Source organism: Polyodon spathula, chromosome 36, assembly GCF_017654505.1.
Source record: "Polyodon spathula isolate WHYD16114869_AA chromosome 36, ASM1765450v1, whole genome shotgun sequence".
Classification (NCBI taxonomy): Eukaryota; Metazoa; Chordata; class Actinopteri; order Acipenseriformes; family Polyodontidae; genus Polyodon; species Polyodon spathula.
The window spans coordinates 4,753,851-4,779,417 of NC_054569.1; the positions used below are offsets into that span (position 1 = coordinate 4,753,851).

Below are 25,567 nucleotides of genomic sequence, written 5' to 3' on the forward strand. Positions count from 1 at the left end.
TCTGGACGCTAGTACAAGTGCATTCTGCAGCACGGCAGTAACGTTGCACTAGGTTACACTACCGGCAGTATTTACCATTTTACACCAATTCAATGAGCTAAGAAAAGAAATAATAATACATTACACAAACAGCCAAAGTCCCTCCCTACAGAAAATCTGGAATTTGCACAAATTAGATTTTTTAAAACATCTCTGCAAATCTAACATATCCAAAACTGGTTGTACAGTTTTCACATATAAAAGCTATACTGTAAAAATTAAAAAAAGCAGCCACGTTTTTGGTTAGCGTGCAGTCCCTATGCTCAGCCACTAGAGGGAGACAGTCCCCTTCTGTTGTGAGTTTCTGTGTCATTGCAGTCCAGGCCAGTGTTCCTAAACTGTACCTCATTAAAGGATGCAATATCCTCCCAACACTCTTTAGTCTGACACTGCTCTTAACACCAGGGCTTCTGTGCACCCCGCCCTCATTGCTGGGATACCTGTCAATGCTGGGATTGTCATTACATGACTGGCATTGTGGAGAAGCCCCTGCTGAACTTACTGAGAATTTCTCATAGAGCTGGTAGGTGAGCAGGGGGTTGGGCAGCTCTCTGAAGTACAGCTTGCACAGGGAGCCCACACAGTGGATATCTTGAAGGTACAAATCCTTTGTCAGGTCCGGAATCTGCTCCGAATCAAACTCGTGCCTAGAAAAAAAAAAAAAAAAAAAGGAAAAATAACTACGAGACAAATAGATAGCCTAACCATGAACACACTTAAACATGTGAGAACTAAACACACGTACCCACGCACACACACTGAGACACACGCACACACACTGAGACACACTCTCACACAGGTGTGTTATTTGGAGTACTGCATGCAGAAGAAACTAGAGCTCCATGCATTTTGGAGGAACACAGAAATACTCAATGAAGATGATAAATGTTAAGCAAGAAAACATTTGGTCTCTGATTCCAATCTGAAAATCTGTGAGCCAGGAGTAAAAAAGTACAGAGATCAAGATGTACTGAAGCCAAGGAACAAAAACAGAGACACTATTCCTGGAGCTGAGATCTCAAGACAAGCCGGGAGCAAAAGCTTAGAATTGATCCTGGGACACAACGTTCTAATGGAGGAACGTCCCAAAAACAGCAGACCCTTGGCACTGGTGGAAGGGTGTGGGAGCCGCTCTGGTTGGCTGAACCCATGTGCGTCTGCATCAGCCCCATCTCATGTTATACAAGTACAGAGACAGAGAGAAGCGCGAGGAGAAACGACCCAATCAATCCAGCTGCTGAGAGTCTAGGATACACACGTTCCAGACGCCTCTACGGGCACGTGAACGGTTCACACTCCCAGGTCTGAAATGATATCACTGTGTAACACAATTTTTGTTCCTGGGTAGTAAGTGTTATTTCCTAATTGCTTATGCCTCAGAAGTATAGAAAATGGCTATTATTCCCCACAAACTTTGCTTTTGTGACCAGGACAGTGATATTTCAAAATATCACTATTTCCAATGGGAAAACGGGCAAATGTGTGTCTTTTCGTTCACATAAAAAGTCAGAAAAAAACAACATATGAATCCAAATTAACATGTATTTATACTAAAGTAACACAAAAATGACTACAAAAGATTTAGAAGTGAGTAGTTTTTCGAGATTTACGATTATACTGTATTTACGTAAATCTCGAAAAACTACTCACTTCTAAATCTTTTGTAGTCATTTTTCGCAGTTCGGAGACCAGAATTAAAAAGGAGGAAAAAGAAAGAATGTGGTGAAATTGCAAAGGCTCGGGCCAGGGGTATCTGTGCGAGTCTCAACCAGCAGCAGAGATTCTTAACAGCGGCTCCCCCACCCCCCCACCCCCCGGGGAAGGAAGATGAGAGCCAAAACATCAACACAGCGGTTTGAACTTGAAATGAGGATAAACATCAAGCCGCAAACACTGTACAGAGCGACAAACAAACAAGCGCACAGGAAAACAGAACAGCTTGCAAATCAAGTTCCAACCAAACAACATCTGACGAGCAGGGCGTACCATCTTTTTTTCCCAAAAGTTGAAATCTTGTCATAATCTTTAACTAAAAATATAACGTTTAACTGCAGACTTCAAATAAGCCTACAAAAGGGGCCTTAAATATAAATTATTTATATATATTATTATATTTATATACACACACAAATCGCCATTCTGTTTGTGATTGGAGTACAAAAAATAAATAAATAAAAACCACCCACACGTTCAGTGCTGTTTATCTATTATAAATATCCTGTGTCTATAGAATCCATTTGGTTTTGTTCGGGATACTGTACTGGAGGTCGCAAGGCAGGCATTTACTGACCCATCTGTGAAAGTGATTCAGTGAAACAGTGTCTTCTCCTTGCCAGGGTTTAGCTTCCCTGTGACTGGATGTATTGGCACTGGGGGATTGTTCATATTATAAAGCCGTGCTGCTGCTGCTGCTGTTATCATTGCCCAGTATCACGCACACCTGGGAGCCGATCAACAGCCTGTCCTCTCGGATTTCAAACTGCAGCCCTCCCAGCGCAGACTCTGAGACACAGGTTTGCAGTGTTTCACAAGACCAATTAGACACCTGCTCGGTTTGTGCCAATTACAAAGTGAGGCAGTTGCCTCTGCAGGCCGCTCCTGTGGGATTAACCCCGACAGTTCCCTGCAGCACTGGCTCAAACAGTCAATCTCATCCCAGTGGAAGGATTGGTCCCACGGCTAGCCAATGACCCTCCTGGGACCGTCCTGCTCTGGGTAAAATGAGTTCACATCCAAAGACATTTACTGGACTGATCATCATTCTGAGGAGCCTCAATGCCTCTCAGTACAAGCAGAAATGTTCTGTATAATACATGAGCGGCAACCTTTAAAAACACACCTTGCACAGAACGTTAGCACAATAAAACACTTTAACACCCATCAGCTTTTACCATAACCCGAACACAACAAATCTTTGGAGGACTGCCTTAGTTTTGTACCAGCAGGTTCTTCATTGAAACACCATGAAAGCTGTTCATTGCACCACAGGTTTCAAAAGCTTTGCCTCTTAATGTGATTTACATGTGAGCAGCTTGAGTAAACGAGGAGGGAATGCGAGTTAGATGTCAATCACATGCAATGCCTGACTGCCTCATCAGTCCAATTCTCCAATAAGGATCTGTAGCCGAGGGCCAATGTCCACCTTGCTAATAGCAAATCAGAAAGACCTGTACAGTGAAACAGTCCTGCAGGTCTTTGTGATTCCCCATCTCTTAGTACTCGTTGCATTGGAAGCTGCTACAGGATGTGTCTAACCCTCAGAAACATGCTGCTCAATTCACAGGCTTCATGACGTTTCAATGCACAGCATCACAAGCCCTGATTATTACTTCAGCAAAGGCAGACATCAAGTGAGAATTGAAATCTTGCAGGGGAGTTGAGCAGGCCTGCTGCTCGTCTCCTCCTGGGCAGGGTTTCTTACCGCAGTTTCTGGATGTTGGAGGCGATCCCAGAGAGCCGGTAGATCCCATCCACCACGCCATGCTTCTCAATGAACTCTGTGCAGCTGTGGAGGACCTGGGGGACTGCAAGGAGGGAGAGAAGAAACCATCCCATCAGTAAAGCAACGCACGACGAAAACCTACCAACTGCATAGGAGGAGCCACTTAAGAGAGTTACAAAAGCAAAACTGCCATTAACGGTCTGGATTCCTGGCTGACATTCAAGCACTGGGTTGTACAGCCTTCTCAACCTCAGCATGAAACCCAGTTAACTCCCATTTTAAAATGTCCGACAGTCCCACACGGGACCGAGCCCCGGGCTGACTCTGCCATGCTTTACCCCTCAGTGCCAGGTGTCAGAAGCCCCGGCTCTGTGCTGCCCTGACAGTCCCTTTGTAATCAGGGTACAGAGCCAGCGCAGTGGAACACACACTGCTAGAGAAGCAGCTGCTCCACCACACACTGCAGGCACAGGGGGATGCAAGCTGAATAAATGGAATCGACCCTGCTACAGCCCAGGCAGAGGCACATACACAGGCAGTCCATTGCAGACCTCAAACAAGATGCATTGCGAGGACTCAAAAGTAAAATGAAACACATTTTAGGTAGAGTTCTATTTGCGACGCTGAATTTTTAAAAGTGGTGCTGTTTGCAGGCTGCAGTAACTGTTTTGTTGAAGACGGACCAATTTTGCAAGTGAAATGATGTCAGTCCTGAAGGAATTCCTGATTCTGTATCTTTCTTTTCTTATCCTCCCCTAATAGTGATCAGAACTCGGGAACACCTAACCCTGTGGCTCGAAGAACAACCATCGCTTTTAATTAGAAACTGATAACGGGTCTTATCTTTCCAGCCCAGTAGCTACAGCAAGCATGAGACCAAGCATCTGACAGCTTTATACTGGTTTTGTGAATTCTGTATAGATGTTCTGAAGTGACTAGAAGCCACAAGCAAGCAAACAGGCTAGCACAAGGACCCACTGGGAAGCTGTTCCATTGACCGCACAGGATACAGGATTAACTGGTTTTCTAGGATGGCCTCAATAAAAACTGAGCCAGTAACAGAATGATCTGAGCCTGCCTGGCTCAAGAGCTCTCCGGTGCTGCACACCAGATCGGATTGCATGTGCCCATCTAGAATTCCACCTTTGTAAAAGTAGCGAGGTGCTCCTGTCCCCCTTCACAAAACCGGTTTGGTTAAAAGCTCCCCAGCTAACACAGGACTTCTTCCTTACAGTAAGAGGAGCCCCGTGTTCGACCGGGGCAGTGCTGTAACACACACTAGCTCTTACTGAGAAGAGCATTCGCTCCAGTGTGCACGGGGGAGCGTGCAAATAACATGACCTTTTAAGCAATTTAAGAGGGGCGTTTCTGCATTGACGCCAAAGCACTAAGAGAGACGTCAAGCACGGTAACAGCTAGGAAGTTATGAAGGATCCCAATCACTGCCAGCTGCTCATTCACCACTGAGATACAACGCGGGGGCGAGGAACTCTTAGTAATCTCTCAAAAGCACAAACCCTGAGCCTCAAAATGCAGGTCCCCCGCACACTCACAGTCAATCAGCAAAGTAAACCATCAGCCATCAGTATAACAACTCTACAGGGAGGATTAGGAAACGCATGGAGCCGCTGAAATAGAAGAGGATAAACCCAGGCGAGGGCTCTGGAAACACAGCTTCACAATGTGTGCTGATGAGCCTCCCTGACCTTTAACCCTTCGAAGCACATCTGTTGCCACAGCAATCTTTCAAAAGGCAAGGAGCGGTCTAGCGAATGCTTTTGATTACAAAACAGAGCTTTTAAAAATGTGTTTGAAAAGTACAGTTATATATTGCAGAACAAGATGCAGTTACCTAGAGTCAATAAATGATTCATGAGAAAGGGCTCAGTCTAGGCTACATGTAGCCTGACAACACTGGGTCTGAAGCACTAAATATTTACTTGCTGCCTGCTGCTTTTGGCAGCCACATGGGAATTGCATTGTTGCATTATTTGTTATAAATGCGTAAACTGACTACGATCAGCTCATCACTGAAAATAACCTCTCATAATACCAATAGAACCCTTTGTTACCACAGCAATGGGACAGTCCAGAATTCCCCCCCCCCCCCCGACTCATTTTGACCTTCCCCCTTCTTGCGTCTGTATCAATACACAGCAACTGAAATTCCACTGTTAAAATGGAAAGGGTCTTTATATTGAAACTATATCACAGAGGACTAGCACACGACACCACAGACCTCACCTAGACGTTCACAGTTAACAGGAACGACACTGAAATAAGATGTTCGTTTTGGGCAAATCTGCAGCAGGAACATATCTATAATCAATAGAATGAATTCTAAGAACATCTGCACACAGAACGTGGCAGAGGACATCAGGGGATTAGTAGATCTATATTTTGAGCGTTTTTTTGAACTGAAAGAGCCTCTTTCCTCTCCAGACTTACGCTGCACAAGCAGGTCAACTAAAACATGGTTCTTTGCTGCCTGACTTCCAGGTGTGCTAGGACTGGTCTGACTGGCGCAGCTAACGGAAACAGAGAACTTGCTTACAGGCTTGTGTTTGCATCTCTGTTTAACACAATCTCGTGTGATAGGGGCGAGGGAAAGCAATGCCAGTGGGTTGAAGTGACTCCCTCCCTGTTCAGCACAAACAAACAGGCGCTGGATCATTACAACGCAAGGCAGGCACAGCAAACACCACCAGAGAATGACGTGCAAAAAGCTCCGAGTGTCAAGCACTTGTTAGATCACACTTCTGAAGCGTGAGGAAACTTGATGGCAAGCAGGGAGCACACACTACAGGGGCCTGTGGAGCCGCACGGAAACACCAGCGGGTATATACAAAGTGACAGGCACATGAAACTAGTGCCACTGCTAATAAATGTTTCTTCTCCCCCTGACTTTACACAACCTGTTCATTTGTATTTTGTTTTGTGTCTAGGCTGCATTCACAATGAGGCCAAGGGGGCAGCAAGTAAAAATTACCCACGTGATGCAACCAGATACCTTTGCAACCGGTTTGAAAGATTTGGAAAATGAAAACCTGTCCTGCTGCTTTGTTTGCATAAAAACAAGTTATCTACAGGCAACAGGTGTACATAATAAGGGTATGTTTATATATCCCTCTGGGTGTGGGTGCTCAGTTCATCTGCCCTGGAAAGTCAGTAAAAGAAACATCAAAAACACCAACAGCTTATAAAAGCTTTAAAAGTTGTTTCAGATTCAGCAACAACTGCAAAGTGAACCCCCAGGGGATCATGGTTGGACTGCTCCATTAAAAATGATGCCGTGTCTATTTACAGGGATGGGAAGAAGACTCCCATTGCACAGCAGTCTGATCCATTCCTGGTTTTACTAGGAGTTGAATAAGACATGCCTGAGCTTGTTACCTGTACACCGTGGCTAATCAGGCTCTCTTTAAAACCTGGAATGGAACTGCTATGTAATAAGAGTTCTATTTCCATCCGTGTGATCAAGTTGTAACATCACGCAGGAGCTCTGAACTCGTTGAAAACATGTCACTATCACAGAAGGAATGCTTCAGTATGTATGTTTGGGTAGTTACACAAGTAATGCACACAGATGCCCCTTGCAGAGGCCCTGCAGACTGACGCTTACTGTCATGTGCAGAGTTGAGGAGGTGCTCGCCCAGGTCACAGCCGAACACCCGCTCCCTTAGAATCCCGCGCTGCTTCAGCTTCTGCTTGGTAGGGCGAGACTTCATGAAGGTGCGCAGGAATGTGATGAGCTTCCCGTGCTTCTTCGACACTGCGGAGGCAAGGACACACACTTTCCATGAGACCAGAAGAGACACCGCGGAGGCAAGGACACACACTTTCCATGAGACCAGAAGAGACACAGCGGAGGCAAGGACACACACTTTCCATGAGACCAGAAGAGACACAGCGGAGGCAAGAGCACACACTTTCCATGAGACCAGAAGAGACACCGCGGAGGCAAGGACACACACTTTCCATGAGACCAGAAGAGACACCGCGGAGGCAAGGACACACACTTTCCATGAGACCAGAAGAGACACCGCGGAGGCAAGAACACACACTTTCCATGAGACCAGAAGAGACACCGCGGAGGCAAGGACACACACTTTCCATGAGACCAGAAGAGACACCGCGGAGGCAAGAACACACACTTTCCATGAGACCAGAAGAGACACCAGCGGAGGCAAGGACACACACTTTCCATGAGACCAGAAGAGACACCACGGAGGCAAGGACACACACTTTTATGCAGCAGTATCTTGCCTGGGACCTCAACCCCAGCCTGCAGGGCTGATTCTTGAAATAAACAGACCCTAATCTCCGGTCATTTCTTCTGTCAGATATTAGTGCTTCTACATGTGCACACTAATGCAAACACACACCCACACACTAGGTCAGATATGCATAAGCCTCACAGCAAAGCAAAGCTAGATTGAACAAATATATGTTTTAAACCTGAATTTCTCACAAGTACCGTACAGACCTTACATGTTATGCTTATAAGGACATTCACAAGTTCAGGAAAAGCATTTGCAAGCACGGTTATCCACAGCAGTCTTTAGTCAAAGAGTTTGGACAGTGATAACTTCAAAAAGTGCAAAACACATTTCCAAAGTGCAGTGAGATATACCTGACACTGGGCCACAGACTTCTCTAAAAAGCAGAGGAAAAGGAGAAGGACTTGAATGAATTCAAATGCAACAGAAGTCGCTCAAGTGTAAATGCGTCTGCACCTGCTTTCCCATGACTTTCTGGCTTTAGATCATTCAGTAATTATGCTAAGAATGCAGGAATTAAATACTTGGGTAAGAGAATATAGGAATCTGTTCACAGCGGAGAAGCAGGCTCATAGAAGATAATGACAAAAACATTTTAAAATGTGTTCTCTCTCTCTCTCAACCATTTTCACAAAATCCACGAATGCCTTGGGTCTTCGTTTTATTCTCACGAGAGAATAAAATAAGCGTTTGGTTGGCTGCCAAACCTTGTCGCCTCTGGCTGAAAGACGTTTATCTCAACTGCTCTCACCCATCAAGCTGACTAGCCTGCACTTTAGAAAACTCAAAGCGAAAAGACTGTCTTCAGCAGAGCAGAAATAATGTGCCCTGCTGTGCTGAGCCTTGCAGAACAGGAAATGAACAAACGCTTCAACAAGACAGGCTTACAGAGCGTACCTTGGCCAAAATCTAACTCACAGTTACTACACTGGACAGCAGTGCAGCATCCCACACAGTGCGTCTGGTTTACAGGACCGGAACAGAAACCAATTCAAAATACAGGCTGAAATGGAGGGCTGGATCCTGTTGCTCAGAAACTCTCAATTCAAAAAAAAAAAAAAGTGGAATTTACCAAGTACTCAAACAGATAAATATCACATGACGTGTGTGTGTGTGTGTGTGTGTGTGTGTGTGTGTGTGTGTGTGTGTGTGTGTGTGTGTGTGTGTGTGTGTGTCCTGAAATCACATCTGCAGCCAGGTTCAGGGCACACACCTGCCTCAGGTACATGCAACAGTGAACGCAATATAGAAGCCACACCTGACCCTACCTCTTTAGGCAGGGTTCACACAGCTACCTCCCTGATGAGGAATACAATACAGCTTGATGAATGGCGTCTGCAGTTTAACTTTGCTTGCTTTGTCTGGCAGACCTCCCCTTCTGTTGGGTTTGGTTTGTTAATGACTACCTCTTTGTGCAGCAATGAAGACCCCATGGAATGAATACCTGGACCAGGTGCTGATTATATGAAGAGGAACAACGGCAGATAAAAAAATGGGTCTCGTTCTCTTTAAAGAGCATCATAAACGACTGAATGAAACCTGGCTTGTGCCTGTTGTGCTCCGAAGATACCGATCTCTAAAATGCAGAGTTACCCGGACAGTATGCAAATCATGCATCAGCCACCAACACCGCGTATTAAAATGATCGTCTTAAAAAGAAGGACACTCGAGGATCCTGAAACAGCCACATAACATAAAGGGGAACAGGTAGTCCTGGACACTGAGACGTGCACGAGTCGGACTGAGCAGCGCTGCAACCTCATTCGCTACTTGTCAGTAAGTAGGCCTATTCCACAGACCAATTCAGTGTTTTGTTTTTTTTCTTTACAGTTTAGAAATGCTGTGCAAAAGCACATGCTAGTGCCCTTAACTCCGGTCTAACCAGAGGGGGTTTATGCTTCAGCGGTATCCATGGCAACGGGCTGTGCCAATGATGTCACCACCACCACACAGTGTTTGCACAGCGGATTACAGCCTCATAAAACTGTTTTTGTAGTTTTACAATAGTTCGCTGCCACAAGCACTGTATATATAGAACCGATCCCTCCCCCTCAACGCAAGGCAGCTGCAGTTTGAACCCAGGATCTACTGCCTTTCGGTACAACGATTACACAACGAGGTCTCGTTTGAATATTTTATAGCAGTCCTATCTGCAACTCAGTTCAGGCATGTGCAATCTTTGGCGCTTTCCTGTTAGCCAACATTCCTCACGTAACCGCACTTCACACAAGAACAATGCAAAGCCAATACTGCGTTTGATTACATTACAGGCGACTAATATTGCCAGCACTTACTGTACAGCAGTCACTATCGTGACGATTACAGATTTACCGTAACTGCACCTTTAAATGATGTAAGGAGACCCCGTCTATTGCAGGAACAGCGAGATGGTCTTACCCAGGCTTTGGCGATATGAGCGCTGCAGAGCTGTTTGCACTGTGGCAGTGTTTATGCCTTTGTTACCGCACTCTGTGTTAAACGATAGCGATTCTCACGCTACTGTGCGCTCTGCACCGCATTTCCAGGGAGGGGCTGGGTAAACCTTAGCGGCTGTGACCACTGCGTCAAGAATAAAACATTAGGACTGAAAAACAATGCACTACAACACTGGCACTTACTGTTTTACTGAAGGGTTACCAGCAGGAGCGGTCATTTACACGAGACGCGCTTCTCCGTGTTGCTAACGTAATGCATTAAAAACGTATACGGTGAATTTAAACAGACATACAAAGTCGTATTTTACTACAGCAGGATAAATTAACATTTTCTAAAAAATATTAAAAAAAAAATAAAAACACTAATTAACTTTGTTGAAATACGTGCGTCTCGAAATCGTAATAAAGGATGACAAACAATAAACTAAGTGACGTCACTATTTCGCCAACAAACCTGCGCTGGCATAAGCAGGGAACTCGAAAAATCGCCAACATTACATCATTACTGTTCTCAACGTGCCCACAGGGCTACATTTTACATCATTACTGTTCTCAACGTGCCCACAGGGCTACATTTTACATCATTACTGTTCTCAACGTGCCCACAGGGCTACATTTTACATCATTACTGTTCTCAACGTGCGCACAGGGCTACATTTTACATCATTACTGTTCTCAACGTGCGCACAGGGCTACATTTTACATCATTACTGTTCTCAACGTGCCCACAGGGCTACATTTTACATCATTACTGTTCTCAACGTGCCCACAGGGCTACATTTTACATCATTACTGTTCTCAACGTGCCCACAGGGCTACATTTTACATCATTACTGTTCTCAACGTGCCCACAGGGCTACATTTTACATCATTACTGTTCTCAACGTGCCCACAGGGCTACATTTTACATCATTACTGTTCTCAACGTGCCCACAGGGCTACATTTTACATCATTACTGTTCTCAACGTGCCCACAGGGCTACATTTTACATCATTACTGTTCTCAACGTGCCCACAGGGCTACATTTTACATCATTACTGTTCTCAACGTGCCCACAGGGCTACATTTTACATCATTACTGTTCTCAACGTGCCCACAGGGCTACATTTTACATCATTACTGTTCTCAACGTGCCCACAGGGCTACATTTTACATCATTACTGTTCTCAACGTGCGCACAGGGCTACATTTTACATCATTACTGTTCTCAACGTGCCCACAGGGCTACATTTTACATCATTACTGTTCTCAACGTGCCCACAGGGCTACATTTTACATCATTACTGTTCTCAACGTGCCCACAGGGCTACATTTTACATCATTACTGTTCTCAACGTGCCCACAGGGCTACATTTTACATCATTACTGTTCTCAACGTGCCCACAGGGCTACATTCTGTCTACAATGCAACTGAAGCACCGTTTCTAATTTCACACAAACATCTTAAGAGTTTAGCTACTGTACTCCTTACCTGGTTTCTTCAGCTTAACGCCTTAATCCTTCCACAAAAAAAAAAGTTTATAAAAAATACACAACTACAGTTCAAACAGAGCGTTCCTGTTGCAATAATACTTGACGCGAAGCTACAGCACTCAGCCAAAGTCAGTCCGGCTTCAGCAACGCGTGTGCTCCGCCATCAATTCCCAGAATGTCACTGCCGGTACACACCAAGCGCTCCGTACAGCCGATGCGACTCAACCCCGGGCGTGCCCTCCCTCTGTCTTGCTGCGCTCCGTACAGCCGATGCGACTCAACCCCGGGCGTGCCCTCCCTCTGTCTTGCTGCGCTCCGTACAGCCGATGCGACTCAACCCCGGGCGTGCCCTCCCTCTGTCTTGCTCCAGCGGATAAAAGCAGCAGGTATCTGAAATGCAGCCCGGTGCAGTAATGCTGAACTCTTAACTCTTTCACAGAGTCGGCTGCGCGCCCCTATCAGTTGTATAGCCTTATCTCAGGCGGATCGTTTGTGATTGGTAATCGGTGTATTCTCCTGCCCACGGACCTCGATCTCGTATCTTACACACTCCCAGACCCAGTGTCTGTTTACAACAAAACTGCTGCCACAAGCACCGCCCTCACTCCCCCCTCACCACGCAGGTAAGTCATCTGCACTCAGCGGGCAATGACAGTGGCTGGATCCGCTGTCACTCAGGACCTCACCCACACCGGAACTTCACCTTTCCCACCTGTAAGACCACTTGCACTAACCTCTCTCTTAAACGCAGACACACGTCACGCAAGGGCTGCTTTTGCCGCTTTCATAATTATACTGTTATTTATTTATTTTTTCTGTGCACTTGCTTCAAAAAGAAGGAGCCCTGTATTCTGACATTACATCAAAACAAGAAAAAAAAAAAAAAAAAACACACCAGCTGGAAATAAGAGTTTATGGCGTGGTCATGTGATACTGTATGTGTAATTCTGAACTTGTTATCTGATCAGGGGCTATGGAAATGCAATGCAAATTACATTTTAAACAACATAACAAGTTTATAGAAAAATGTCATGGTTCAAATGTGATCCAGTCCAGTGGTAAATGAAACACCTGTCTCGTCTGCACCACGCTGCCTGCGCTGTCTTTATGCCAGCAGGCTGGCTGTGCTCCTCTTTACTGGGAAAAGCCAGATTCTGAAACACACCTGAGCACAACTTTCAAAGGCTAAAATGAGAGGGCGCTGTCCTCACTGCACTCTTTTGAAAGGCAAGGTTTCATTACAAACTCACACTAGCACTGCCAGAAACTTTCGCCCCCAGTCCTCCCTGTTCAAACTGATGCGCAAAAGTACAAAGTATGGCAGAACAAAGACAGCACAACTGCGGGTTTTGTTATAACCTGGGAAAGTAGTTTATTGCCCAGTTATTACCCAGCATGCCGTGTGTCTCTGTTATGAGATATTCACACTGCCTGGGGCAACAGCAATCAGGTGATGCTCAAACTTGAACCTGCAAGACTTCAAACAACCCACTGGAATTGAATTACTAGCAATACAACAACAGCAGCAGCAGCAGCAGCAACCTCCCAGCTCCTTCCAAAGAGAACTAACACAACGCTTCACATTCACACTGCACTGCACATCTATCAAAGCATGCATCGCGGCAGCTTCCAAACGAATTCTCTACACTTGTTTCAAAGTAGAAAAAAAAGATTACAAATGAAAACACTTTACAATAAGGGGCACGGTAAAACTAGACTTCACTGTTAAGTGATCATGGTTATCATTTTCAGTGGAAAACGTGCATGTTCTTATTCTTCTTATTCTTCTTATTCTTATTCTTATTTCAAAGTGATTTATAGTGCTGAACAGTAAACTAGACAATTTGTTTTATAACTGTACCCTCTCTAAAAACTAAAAAACAAAACATGCTGCTTGTCTTGGCCAAACTCTTCCATTTTCAAATTCAGATCTCCCCTGCATTTCCACTTAAAACACTTTGCAGATCACGCCAGAGGTAGAGCTCAATGGTATAACTGCACAGTTTATTACAGCTGCTGTTTGGATGGATCATCCCTGCACAGAAGTGTTCTGATTCAATGCGAGGACTGCTCTTCACAATTATGTAACGCTCTTGAATACAAATACAAATGTAGGCGTAGGTCTCTCTCTCTCTCTCTCTCTCTCTCTCTCTCTCTCTCTCTCTATCTATATATATATACATAAAGATTTAGAAACCATTTGGTTTCTATATGTGTAGATTAGTTGACTTCAACAAAAAGTTCACTCTTACCTTAAAAGATGGCAACTCTCCTCCCCATACTGGTGTAAGTCTCTTAAGATTTGTTTAGACAACACAAACCTGTCCTCTCTTTTGTAATAAGCGCTAACTGAGCTGCAGTTGGGTTCTAGTGCTCTGCTGGGAACTGCAAGCAAGCTTACAGAGGGTTTGTGCAAGCTTAAACTAGCCCTTTGTACCCCCCCCCCCCCCCCCCCCCCCCACACACACACACACACACACACACACACACACACACACACACACACACCAGCTCCCCTGACGCCCAAATGGTACAGATACACAGACTTGATTTTTATCACATTCTTCCCCAGCTGTTTTCTCTGGATACAAGTCATGTACAGGCAAGTACTGATCTGCAGCTGTCTCTCATTCAGAACAGAGCAATGCATTCCAATACAGCCATCTACTGTATTTCCTCTGTGAGCTTCGGAGCTACAAGACACCTGACCCTCGCTGTTCACATGGGCACACTGGAGCTGGAGACTGGCAGCCTGTTCACATTTGCACACTGGAGCTGGAGACTGGCAGCCTGTTCACATGGGCACACTGGAGCTGAAGACTGGCAGCCTGTTCTAATTTGACAAGTTCTGATTGGGAACAAGACTGAGTTTTTCAGTTCTCTCTTAAATAAGGTCTCTAAAAGGCAGCAGAGGATACCTAATGCACACACTACTATTACTGTCGCTGACTTGTGATTTAATAGCACCACTTGATTAGGCAGAGAAGAGCAAGCATTAAAAAAAAAAAAAAAAAAATCCTATACACCCACACCACTCAGCAATCTGGCTTTGCCTCACTGCAGCGACGTCAACCACAGCAATACGAAAAATAATAAACAGCTGAACATAAAAGGCAGTGAGGTAATCCCCTCATGACTAATGCAAAAACTGAAAGGCAAAGGCATAATTAACAAAAATCGAAAAGAATTAAAGCCACAGGCATATAATGCTGTCCATCCTCGCCACTTGCTTTGCTACAGTGCAGCAATGCTCCACCCGCAGGTGAGCAGAGATACAGTGACTCACAATGGCAGCAGGCGCTTTATTATACAAACCACCACGCATTGACTAAGACTACAAAATGCTAGTACTCGGTTCTAATGAGAAAGAAAAGCATTTGTGTGATTAAAACTGTCCTAGTGTTAGTATGGGGCTGCTGTGTGAGTCTCAACACCTACTGGTTGCACTTTCAGGGGTTCAAGGTTCTGAACCTGGGTTCTAAGAGGATCTGGTTTTCCACCAGTGCCTTTATTGTGCACTTTCACCTCCCAAGAGTTAGAGCCCCCTCCCATATTAAAGAGCCAGATCACTTCATGCCTGCTGCCCTGAGCAGCTCCCATCTAAAGCACACGATGGACCCCTGACTGTGGCGCCAGCAGCATCTCTGTTGTATAAGCGAAGGGCAATGTCAGGTGTTAGAGGTTAGGGTTGGGTTAGGACACGCTGTGACCACAGAAAGGAGGGCTGTCTACCTGAGCTCAGTGTGTAGTGGTTTAGGGGGTCGGGCGCCCATGCAATACCTGGCTTTACACTCTCCATCTCCAAATCTGAATGCAGGGGGCCAGAGGGCCCGAAGGGAGGGAGGGAGGGAGGGCAGATAGGGGGAAAAAAAAAGCATTTAGTTTAGTCTGAAACCTTCAACAGAAAAGCACGAGAAAACAAATTAGAAACAGCAGACCCACTTCAACTGCCAGTGCTGATCTACATTTTAAACATTCTAGTGTTACACTGGGTCTGTACTTATCTAACTGCACTAAACAAACTACAGCAAAACAGCTGTAATGAATTAAACAAACAGGGCCTGTGTGGCAGTGCTGTTTGTTAAAGGGACTGCGCTTACTTTTATTTTCAGTTGTTTTTTTGCAGGATTAACGAAAATCACCAATTCAGGTCATGCCCAAAGGTCTCTAGTTTGAGTGCGTGTGCTGCAGACAGCATGCAAGAGTCTCTGACGCTGGGTCTCAATGCTGCAGCGAGCACACAAAGCAGAGGCAGACAGGCAGGCAGGCAGGCAGAGACTCCTCTGCAAGATTAACTACACACTGAAGCCAGAGACCTCCATGTGGGTGCGTAACCACATTCACAGGCACATGACCAATGACTTGTGGTTTTAGTGAAAGTAAAATAAAAGCGGCAAGGCAGACCAACAACTGAACTTAATAAGAACTTAATGAACTCCTAGCTTTGTAACATAACTTGTCTGTTTCCTTTAACCTTGGTGCAGATTGCACCCTGGAATGAAAATCTCTTTGATCGACAGCGGCCAGGATGTTATAAAATTAAACAATAAAAGGTAATATGCTTGAATGGACTTCCTGGGGCATTGGGAAAGACCCAGGAGGTGTCTGTTGGAGTGCCTGTTGAAAAGGGTACCAGGACGTACAAGGTGGGAAGAAGCTCCACGACGCTGGCCGCAAACCAGAGCTGGGAGAGGCTGGGAAGAACACAGCAAAACAGAAACGAAATTAAAACATGCAGGGGGTGAGGAGAGCAGGCAGGGGTGCACATGCGAGACTGATACTGCAGGAATCACCGCTGCCCAATTCCAGAGTCATTACAGTGTGCTGAATCTGCTGGCTTACAGCTGGACTACACGAGATTCCCCAGCAGAGACTTTACAAAAAGCATCTCTGTCACAAGTGTCAAAATCACACAGTTAATAAAAGACATCTTCTCAGTTTCAACAGTTTATACAGAAAAGATATTCCACTTCATGTTGCTGCAAAGCAATGCTTAAGAAGAGTGTTTTGCAACGTGGTTCCTAATCCCAGAGCAGAGGCTGATAAATGAGTGAATTCTGGTTCTGGCAGCAATCAGGGAGTGTTTGAAAAGCCTCCACATTTCACAAGAATAACACAAACACTGAAGCACTAAAACCACACCTGAAACACTGCGCCCTGTTTATTATAAAAGAGCTGTGGCCAAATCTGTATTTATTTGACAGGGATAGAATATAAACAAGTCATAATGCATGAACCACAAGCTGTTGCTCTGGAGTTCTGCTATTGGTGAAAACACCAAGATAATAATGATTTTTAAATGTGGCACGATGACCAGCTACGAAATCTGACACCAAAACTTCTTTCTCTTTCCTGTCTTCTCATGCTCCGAATAGCTTTTCAAAGGGACTGGTGTTTACTTCATTAACTCTAAGAGACACAACTAAATAAATCCAATGTAAATTAGCCTACAGGTTTGTTCATCTGCTTGCAAAGTAACTATTTCATCCATAACTATAATACGCACTTTAATGGTACATTCAGTAATCCAAATAGAAACGTCCCGGTCTAGAGCACCACGCTGTACACTACACAGAGGGATGCATCAGCTGCAATGCTTTTATTTTAAAAGGTACCATATGGAGAAACAAAAACAGTAAATGTCACGGTGGCATCACATGAAAAACTGAACCTCCCCCCTCGCCTCGCCACTCACCCTAAAATCAACCCGGTGAAGCAGAGTGCCGTGGGTTGTTTACAAACCTACCTGGTTTGGGCACGGAGCTGGTGACTGACTGGGGAACCTTGTCATTAATCAGCTCCACGCACTCACTGGGAAAGAAGCCCACCTACAGAGAGAGAGAGAGAGAGAGAGAGAGAGAGAGAGAGAGAGAGAGAGAGAGAGAGAGGAGAGTCTCACTTCATTATGTGAATGTATCTGAGCGGTTCAGTGCAGCTTTTAAACGGACACCCGTTGAAGTGCGCACTTGAAGTGCATCTCCTTGGGATGGGGGGAGTTTGTTGCTAGATACCTTCACTCAAGACTACTAACCTGAATTTTACACACACCCTCAGAAGATATTTGTAAAAAAGTGTTTCCATAATTTACAGGTCTGTGTTTATATAAACTTTGGCTGAACTTTTTTTTAAAATGCTGCCTGTTTCAAATGTTATTGCTTTTTGAAAGTAATTAATGCACACCCTTCACACATGGAGAGAATCTGGCAGGCTTCATCAGTGTCGCTGAATTCCTTTAACACGTTTCCACATTCCACAGTGCAAACAGCATGCAGATTACAATCTGAACCCACATTTTATTACTTAGTCATAGGACTGTGAGCAGCCTCGAACCTTGAGAGAGTTTATTACAGTGCCCCAGTGCCTGTATCTGATCCCTGCTCAGCCAATCAGAACCTGCGCCACTGCACCAGCGCATTCTTCAATGCACAGGGGCTGCGTTAAACACAGCACACTGCTTTCAGGAGGGGAATGAAGAACTACTGAGAAGAATTAACACCAGCTTTTATAAAGAGCTCCATAGCCTTGTTATTCTGAGAGCAGAAATTACAAGACAACGCAGAGGTGCTCAGATTTCAAAACCTCCACATTTCTGGGGTTTAAAGAAATTCACTTTCAAAACACGGACTCAAGTAGATTTTATGTCAAGTAATCATTTAGTGTAAAGAAATACTGAAAGAAAACTTAAATTCTACGATTTCAACTAGTCTTTTTTAATACAAAATTAAAAAAAAGAAGATATATAAAGTATTTTAATTGTGAACAAGTAAAACGTAATTCACATACCTGGTTTGTGAGTGTATGTCACTTTCATTATTTGTTTTTTAAATAAGTCCTATGAGATTGAACATTTCACAAGGAGCTATGTTACACTGGCACGATGTGGAGAGTGCTAGCTGTTGGTATAAATTGTAGCTATTATCTAGAGACAAAACCACTGGTTATTTCTTCAGCAGCATTCCAACAGCATTTGTAAATCTCAACTACTGAGAGGGCAGAGTTAACTGGACCAGAGGGAACAAAATAAAAAAAGAAGAAAGAATAAAGTCAACCCACTTTGATTTGTGTCTGCAGAGAGCGAAGAAAATGAGCACAGCACTGATTAAACAAGCAAGGATATTTCAGGACAACGAAACACATGGGCCAGGCTGCCTGGCAGCAATTACATTACAGTCTTATCAGGGACATTGCTTTATACAGGTCTGTCAACTTTCCACAGTGTAACTGTATTTATCACACCGCTACGCCTGCCCACCCCAGGGCAGCGCCAATGCAATCCGAGGAACGAGGTTAGTCTGTCTGCACAGTTCTCTCAATCCCAGCCGTTCGAATCTCCAGATTAAACACACAATTCCATCCGGTAAATATTGTACAAAACGCAAAGTGCTTTTCAAGTCTAAAGAGAGTGTGTGTGAGTGTGTGTGTGTGTGTGTGTGTGTGTCCTGAGTTTCTTTGCTTGCTTCCTTGTGATGAAGGCTACAGTAGAGAAGTTGCAGACCTACGATGCTGCTTTAAACACAACACTGATCTGTATGAACTCTAATCTACAAGTTCACAGGATTCTCTAGTTGTTTGTATGGAGGTCAGGAAACTGGAGACCCCCAGTCTTTATTTATTTAACTTCTGATTTTAGAGCTTTTCACATTACATTACATTGCATCAGTTTAGCCAATGTTTTTATTTACATTTTTTATCTATAATCATCTAACACACTTCTCTTCCCACCAACAGACAGCTGAGAGGTGATCAAGAGCAAGACCGAGAGCGAGAGAGAGAGAGAGAGAGAGAGAGAGAGAGAGCGAGAGAGCGAGAGAGAGAGAGAGAGAGAGAGAGAGAGAGAGAGAGAGAGAGAGAGAGAGAGAGAGAGAGAGAGAGAGAGAGAGAGAGAGAGAGAGAATGAGAGGGAGAGAGAGCGAGAGGGAGAGAGAGAGAGAGAGAGAGAGAGAGAGCGAGAGAGAGAGAGAGAGAGAGAGAGAGAGAGAGAGAGAGAGAGCGAGAGAGAGCGAGGGAGAGAAAGAGCGAGAGCGAGAGAGAATGAGAGCGAGAGAGAATGAGAGAGAGAGAGAGAGAGAGAGAGAGAGAGACTGCCCTCCAGTGGAAATAACAGAAAAAAGATGCACCTATGTGTACACTGTATATATAAAATACAGTTACATAGACTCAATATCACGGTACCTGAAGGTTTAAATAGAAAGGAATAGCAGATCGTAACATCAATAACTATGTAGTAAATGACATCACAAGCACATCAACACATTTAAATAGAAATAAATGAGTGTGGTTACCATGGCATCAAACACCTACAGGTACCTCCACTGTTTGTTTCACACTTTCCCTTGGCAAGGCATGCTCACCATGCAGAAACGCTGGGCAGCGGGCTCTCTGTAGATGTGTGTGTGTGTGTATATGCGGTTGGTCCCGGACTCACCTGGAACCCGTGTTTCCCTCTCCACCACGTGGTGTCCTCTTTGGGAGGCATGTCGATAACCGATACGATATCCCCCACCTGAGAGAGAGAGAGAGAGAGAGCAGGGCAGGCAGTCAGCGGAGTACCCAGGATCCAGCAGGGTGAACTCTGGGAGCAGCATGCTGCCCAACATGCACAGGACTTACTTCTGCTGTCTCCTTCACTTCAAACTCAACCCGTCTTCAACTGATCACAACTCCTTTTAGTAAACCTTCAAAGCTGTTACTTTAAAAAATGCAAGCTTCTCCTATTGAGCAGCGCGCTCACTGCTTCTCCTGCGAGCTGCGCAGTGAATTACCTCAAAGGAGAGCTCGTCCGCGGCCTGGGCGCTGTATCGCTTGATGACGTGAGCAGCGGCGATGGCGGGGACGTTGATGCAGGACTCCTCGTGGACCAGCAGGTGATTCCCCTTGTTGTCAATCTGAACATTGAGGGCCACACAACAGGGGAGATTGTACCATTACAATTCACACACCCACATACATGCACAGGGTCTGGGCTGTACCACTGACCCCGCCTCTCGCTTACTTCATTTGGATTCTCTCTAGCAGTTTCTCCGGCGTTGGGCTCGCACTTGTTCTTCCCTCACTCCTATGCTTTGAAGTCCGAATGCAGCCGCTAATACAAAGTTGACCCACTACTATTAGTAACGCTCTCCACCCTCACATCCTTAGCCCTCTTTTGAAACAAGGCAGCCACGCACTGTATTCCACACTGAAGGTTCCTTCTTCCACTCCCGTGGTTCACTGCTCTATTAAATCCTATTACCATCACTTAACATGCAGACAACCCACGAGCCAGGCTTGCTGGGGTGCCAATATGGGCCCAGTTCCTGCAGCTCTTGCTGTCACAAGAGATAAATAAATTGCTCATCCTGTTGCATCATTAGATTAAGACGCTGGTACCTCCATCCATGTGAGCGCTGGGCCGCAGTTAATCTTGTTGTCAGCTATCACTGACAGGCGGGAGAGGTAAGCCTTCAGCATTTGGGACACTGCCTGTAGGGGGAGACAGAGAGGCAGGGATGTCATCACACACACACACACACACTCACACTCACCAGCCAGTATTAATATATTAATTCTTGTGTGCCTTGAGCTTTGAATAAGCACACACACACACAGATTCAAAGCTGATTGGATTAATGGGGTCAGAATTCATTTCTCAAAGGAAATCCCAGATTTGTGTATGTAGGGATGTGTGGGGTCAACATCTCTGGAATTCTGATTTCCACCTTCAACAAACAGCCATACTGGCCTTAAATTCTACTAGTCCAGGCCTGTGCTGTCATCATTCTTGGTGATTACTACCCCAGAAACATGATGAGAGGCTCTGCAGTGAGGCACAGAGGGAGTACACTTCTTTAATAACACAGACCGAGTGCTGCAGAACTGTAGAAGCGCTCAGCCCAGTCCCATACCCAATGGGTTTCACAAGCACCAGAGCAGCGCTGGATTCTGACTCCTCAAAGCTCAGCCCAGTCCCATACCCAATGGGTTTCACAAGCACCAGAGCAGTGCTGGATTCTGACTCCTCAAAGCTCAGCCCAGTCCTATACCCAATGGGTTTCACAAGCACCAGAGCAGCGCTGGATTCTGACTCCTCAAAGCTCAGCCCAGTCCTATACCCAATGGGTTTCACAAGCACCAGAGCAGCGCTGTATTCTGACTCCTCAAAGCTCAGCCTGGTCCCATACCCAATGGGTTTCACAAGCACCAGAGCAGCGCTGGATTCTGACTCCTCAAAGCTCAGCCCAGTCCCATACCCAATGGGTTATACAAGCACCAGAGCAGCGCTGGATTCTGACTCCTCAAAGCTCAGCCTAGTCCCATACCCAATGGGTTATACAAGCACCAGAGCAGCGCTGGATTCTGACTCCTCAAAGCTCAGCCCAGTCCTATACCCAATGGGTTATACAAGCACCAGAGCAGCGCTGGATTCTGACTCCTCAAAGCTCAGCCCAGTCCTATACCCAATGGGTTATACAAGCACCAGAGCAGCGCTGGATTCTGACTCCTCAAAGCTCAGCCCAGTCCTATACCCAATGGGTTATACAAGCACCAGATCATGCTCTGAGCAGTTCTGCAGATCTGAACCCCTGAGGATTCGTCTGCTCCGAGCAGTTCTGAAGATCTCTAGTTCCAGAACGTGATGGGTTTCGCTTGTCTGTTAGCACTGATATAATACGACCCGTGCTGCGGTTCCAAGGAACACCAGCCACTGCGTTTTCCACTGGCGAGTCGATTTTGCTCTTAAAGATGAAAAAGCTGCTTTCTCTCGCGGTAACAACCCAACCCTGTCATGATGATGTCATATTCCAATTTTAAGCAAAGGCAGTGCTGCAGCAGCTAGCAGAACAGTCTGGTAGGAGGAGCAGGACTGTATCTGATGACGGTTCTCAAATTCCAGGGTCCAAGCACTGGCTGGATGACACAACGAGGGGTTCTTAACTTACACAGTACAAGAGGTCTTTTTGGGCCACTCTTCAGGTTTTTCAGCCAATTTGCTATAATGCCATAATGACTGCCATACAATATTCTAGGGAGGATAGGAGTTTATTTACAAGAAAGAACAACTCCAGCAATTTGGGGCACAGCGCACAGGCTCTCTAAATATAGGTTTGTGGATAGCTCTCAACCCAAACTGATAGATCTTTGTTCACACTTTTGACACCAGTGAATCACCAATAACTAAAAAAAAACGCATTACATAAACAAATAAATGGGCTTGATTTCATCATGCTCAAGAACTGGAGCAGGAATTCTGATTAAACAGAGCAGCTCTGAGCTGGAGATTCCAGGGAATTCAATCTAACCACCAGCATTAGCATTCCCTGCGGCAGCTGAGATTGAGAGGCACTTTCATGCAAGGGATTCTTAACGTCACAAAACCCAGTTTATTCAAATAAATGAGTAAACACCAGCGTCTCATTGAACAGTGTATGTGCACAGCACTTAAAGGGAAACAGTGCTTCAGTAAATCTATTCAGCTATGAATCTTAATACCTCCACTGTTCAGATCCCTAAAATATGTCCCTCCATCTGATCAACACACGCAAGTCTTTTTAGTTTACGCGTTTTGCAGTCATTAAAAGTAGGGTGCATGTGTAGCTTTGCAGGACTGTAGCACAAACGAGAGCCCTTACCTCCGCTCGGTCCCTCAGGCAGTCGAATCGAGGCAGCTCAGGGAGCTGAGAGAAGCGCCGGTCGTAGATACACAGGTGGAGGTGTTTGTCGAGGACTCGGAAATCTTCATAACTGCGCTTCACAATCCAGCTCCGGCCCTGGAAGAGACAGAGAGACAGGAGGCCGGCTGAGGGCAAGCTGGGAAACGGACATCTGTCCAGCGTGTGGCACTATGGATTGGATAACAATACTGACTGAAAAGTCAAGGAGATGTACACTTTTCTTTTTTTTATTAAAGAGAACCAACCTTTCCTGTTGGAAATTGTACAAAAAACTAGGGTACTGTCAGACTTCCAGCTCGCCCTATGCACATACTGTGACTACAGCTTTGAAATCCTATCTGCCCTGGTGTGGCTCTTCTGTTTGACCTCACTCTTCCAGGGTTTTCGTCCTCAAGTATCATGGGCCACACTGTGCTTCATTGCCTTTAAGCCTCCCTCTTGATCCCTGCTCTCATAACCAGCCTGGTTCGTTTAGGATTCCTCTCTGCATTTCAGCAGATTCCAAATCGTGACTTGGCCAACAGACCGCAGAACAAAAAAAAAAGGGAAAATGCGAGGCCAGCCGGGCTACTTTGAGTTACCATTGATACAAGAGAGCCACAAACAAATAAAACAAAACAAATGTTCTATGAATGTGTGAGCAGCAGGGGCAGGCACCGCAACTGGAGATTAAACCCTGCATGCCAGAGCTAACAGAATATCCGACACGGGCACTGAAAACTGAAAACGTGCAATCCTAGATCCTGGCAACACAATTTTCTTCATCAGAAAACACCAGCAAGGGATATACAGGAACCCCAGACGACTGCCAAGGCATAAACCCCTCTCTTTTTCCACTGCACTTTTATTGCATGCTGTAGACAGGCTTTGCCAAGTATAACATTGGGCAGGGCTTCTCGAAAGCACTGCTGCTTCTACTGTGAACAGCTCAGACTCTGACCTGCAGGGACAAAGTTACAGGTTGTGGTCATTTTCATAGAATGGACCGCAACGCACTAGTGTAGCCTCCACAGATTCACAATATGAGAACATGTAGGGGATCATGTGTCCTATCCAGGCGCTCCTCTTCTTCAGCACTGTATACTTCATCCACCAGCATTTCATTACATTTGATTTATTACATATTTTAAGAAGTCCTGCAGCTTCCACTAAGTTTTTCCAATGCTCTTTCCCAGTCCAGCACTGAGTGTCATGTGAAAAGGCTCAGGCAAGCACACTAACTTTGCGGTTTTGATGCCGTTCTAAGTGTCTCTATCATTATTCTGTTATGCTGCTTTCATTTTTAGCAGTCACCGATATGAATTTTGAAAATCCTGATTTCCTCTGTTGTGAAGAGCCAAGACAAACTCTGTTATGTGCTGCCAAGGCCCTGGAGATGTGGAAATCGTGCCACATTGCTCATGGGCAGTCTTATTCCCCTGCTGGGATCACAAACTGTCATGGCACTGCAGTGTGCAGAGTTTACACACATGCTGTAGCTTTTGGATCTCAGCTGTAAATGAAGTGGGCCGTTTGGTTCTGCAGCGGTACTGGCAAGGGAAACATTGTGATGAACACGCCTGGAGTGATCTTTACAGGAAACAATGCAGCACTTTAATTGCAAAATTTACAGTATCATAAATGTCCTTTTGTTCAGCATTCTCTGGTTGTCTTTCGTTCAACATCTTTAATAAAAATGTCAAAGGAGGACTTTTTATTTTTATTTTGTTAGATGTTTTAACCTTTCACTAGCTTCAGTTTCTCAATCCATCCTTGATCGCTATGCTTTCACTTATTTAAAGTTTTAGAAGATCTGTCAAAGTCCTGATTCAGGGACTCGATGTTTTAAGGAAGTCCAGCTTGTGCAGGCACACAAGCTTCTCTCTCGTGTGTCTCTCTGTACACACAGAGCACAGGGAGGGAGGCAAGCCATCTTAAACACTTCTGACAATGAAGTCTTCAAGCAGCCAACATCAGGCGTCCATCCTCGAGCCAAGCTTGCTCATGGGTAAAACTCAGTCAGGATGAATAAAAGGCACTTTAAAAGACAACCAGCCACAACCCATACATCAGTTGCAAGGCTAGAGAAAAAAGCTTGCGCTAACTGTTCATTACCTCACACACTTTACAACACTGACAAACAGTGCCAGCGACATGGACTTTCTCAACAGTGCAGAAACTGGAACTCAGGTGCCAAACCTAAGTGATGTGCTCAGACACACTGCTTTCACTGAGGGGCTCAGACACATCACATTACAGATCCTGAG

General features: G+C 45.2%; 1 protein-coding gene across 5 annotated transcripts in view; it reads right to left on the bottom strand.

The window, feature by feature from the left end:
• Positions 1-25,567, bottom strand: part of arhgap32b (Rho GTPase activating protein 32b) — a 73,211-nt gene that overhangs the window by 7,929 nt on the left and 39,715 nt on the right. For 2 of the 5 annotated variants that reach the window (XM_041234880.1, XM_041234883.1), the window contains 10 exons: positions 23,280-23,417; positions 21,040-21,132; positions 20,433-20,555; positions 20,096-20,173; positions 17,417-17,498; positions 16,314-16,364; positions 15,403-15,477; positions 7,104-7,253; positions 3,461-3,563; positions 542-686 (listed from right to left, as the gene is read on the bottom strand). In XM_041234880.1, the coding sequence (XP_041090814.1) occupies positions 542-686; positions 3,461-3,563; positions 7,104-7,253; positions 15,403-15,477; positions 16,314-16,364; positions 17,417-17,498; positions 20,096-20,173; positions 20,433-20,555; positions 21,040-21,132; positions 23,280-23,417 (1,038 nt within the window). Of the gene's footprint in view, positions 1-541; positions 687-3,460; positions 3,564-7,103; positions 7,254-11,668; positions 12,299-13,922; positions 14,042-15,402; positions 15,478-16,313; positions 16,365-17,416; positions 17,499-20,095; positions 20,174-20,432; positions 20,556-21,039; positions 21,133-23,279; positions 23,418-25,567 lie in introns of those variants that run through there. The other 3 variants (XM_041234882.1, XM_041234885.1, XM_041234884.1) reach the window with 3 other exon arrangements.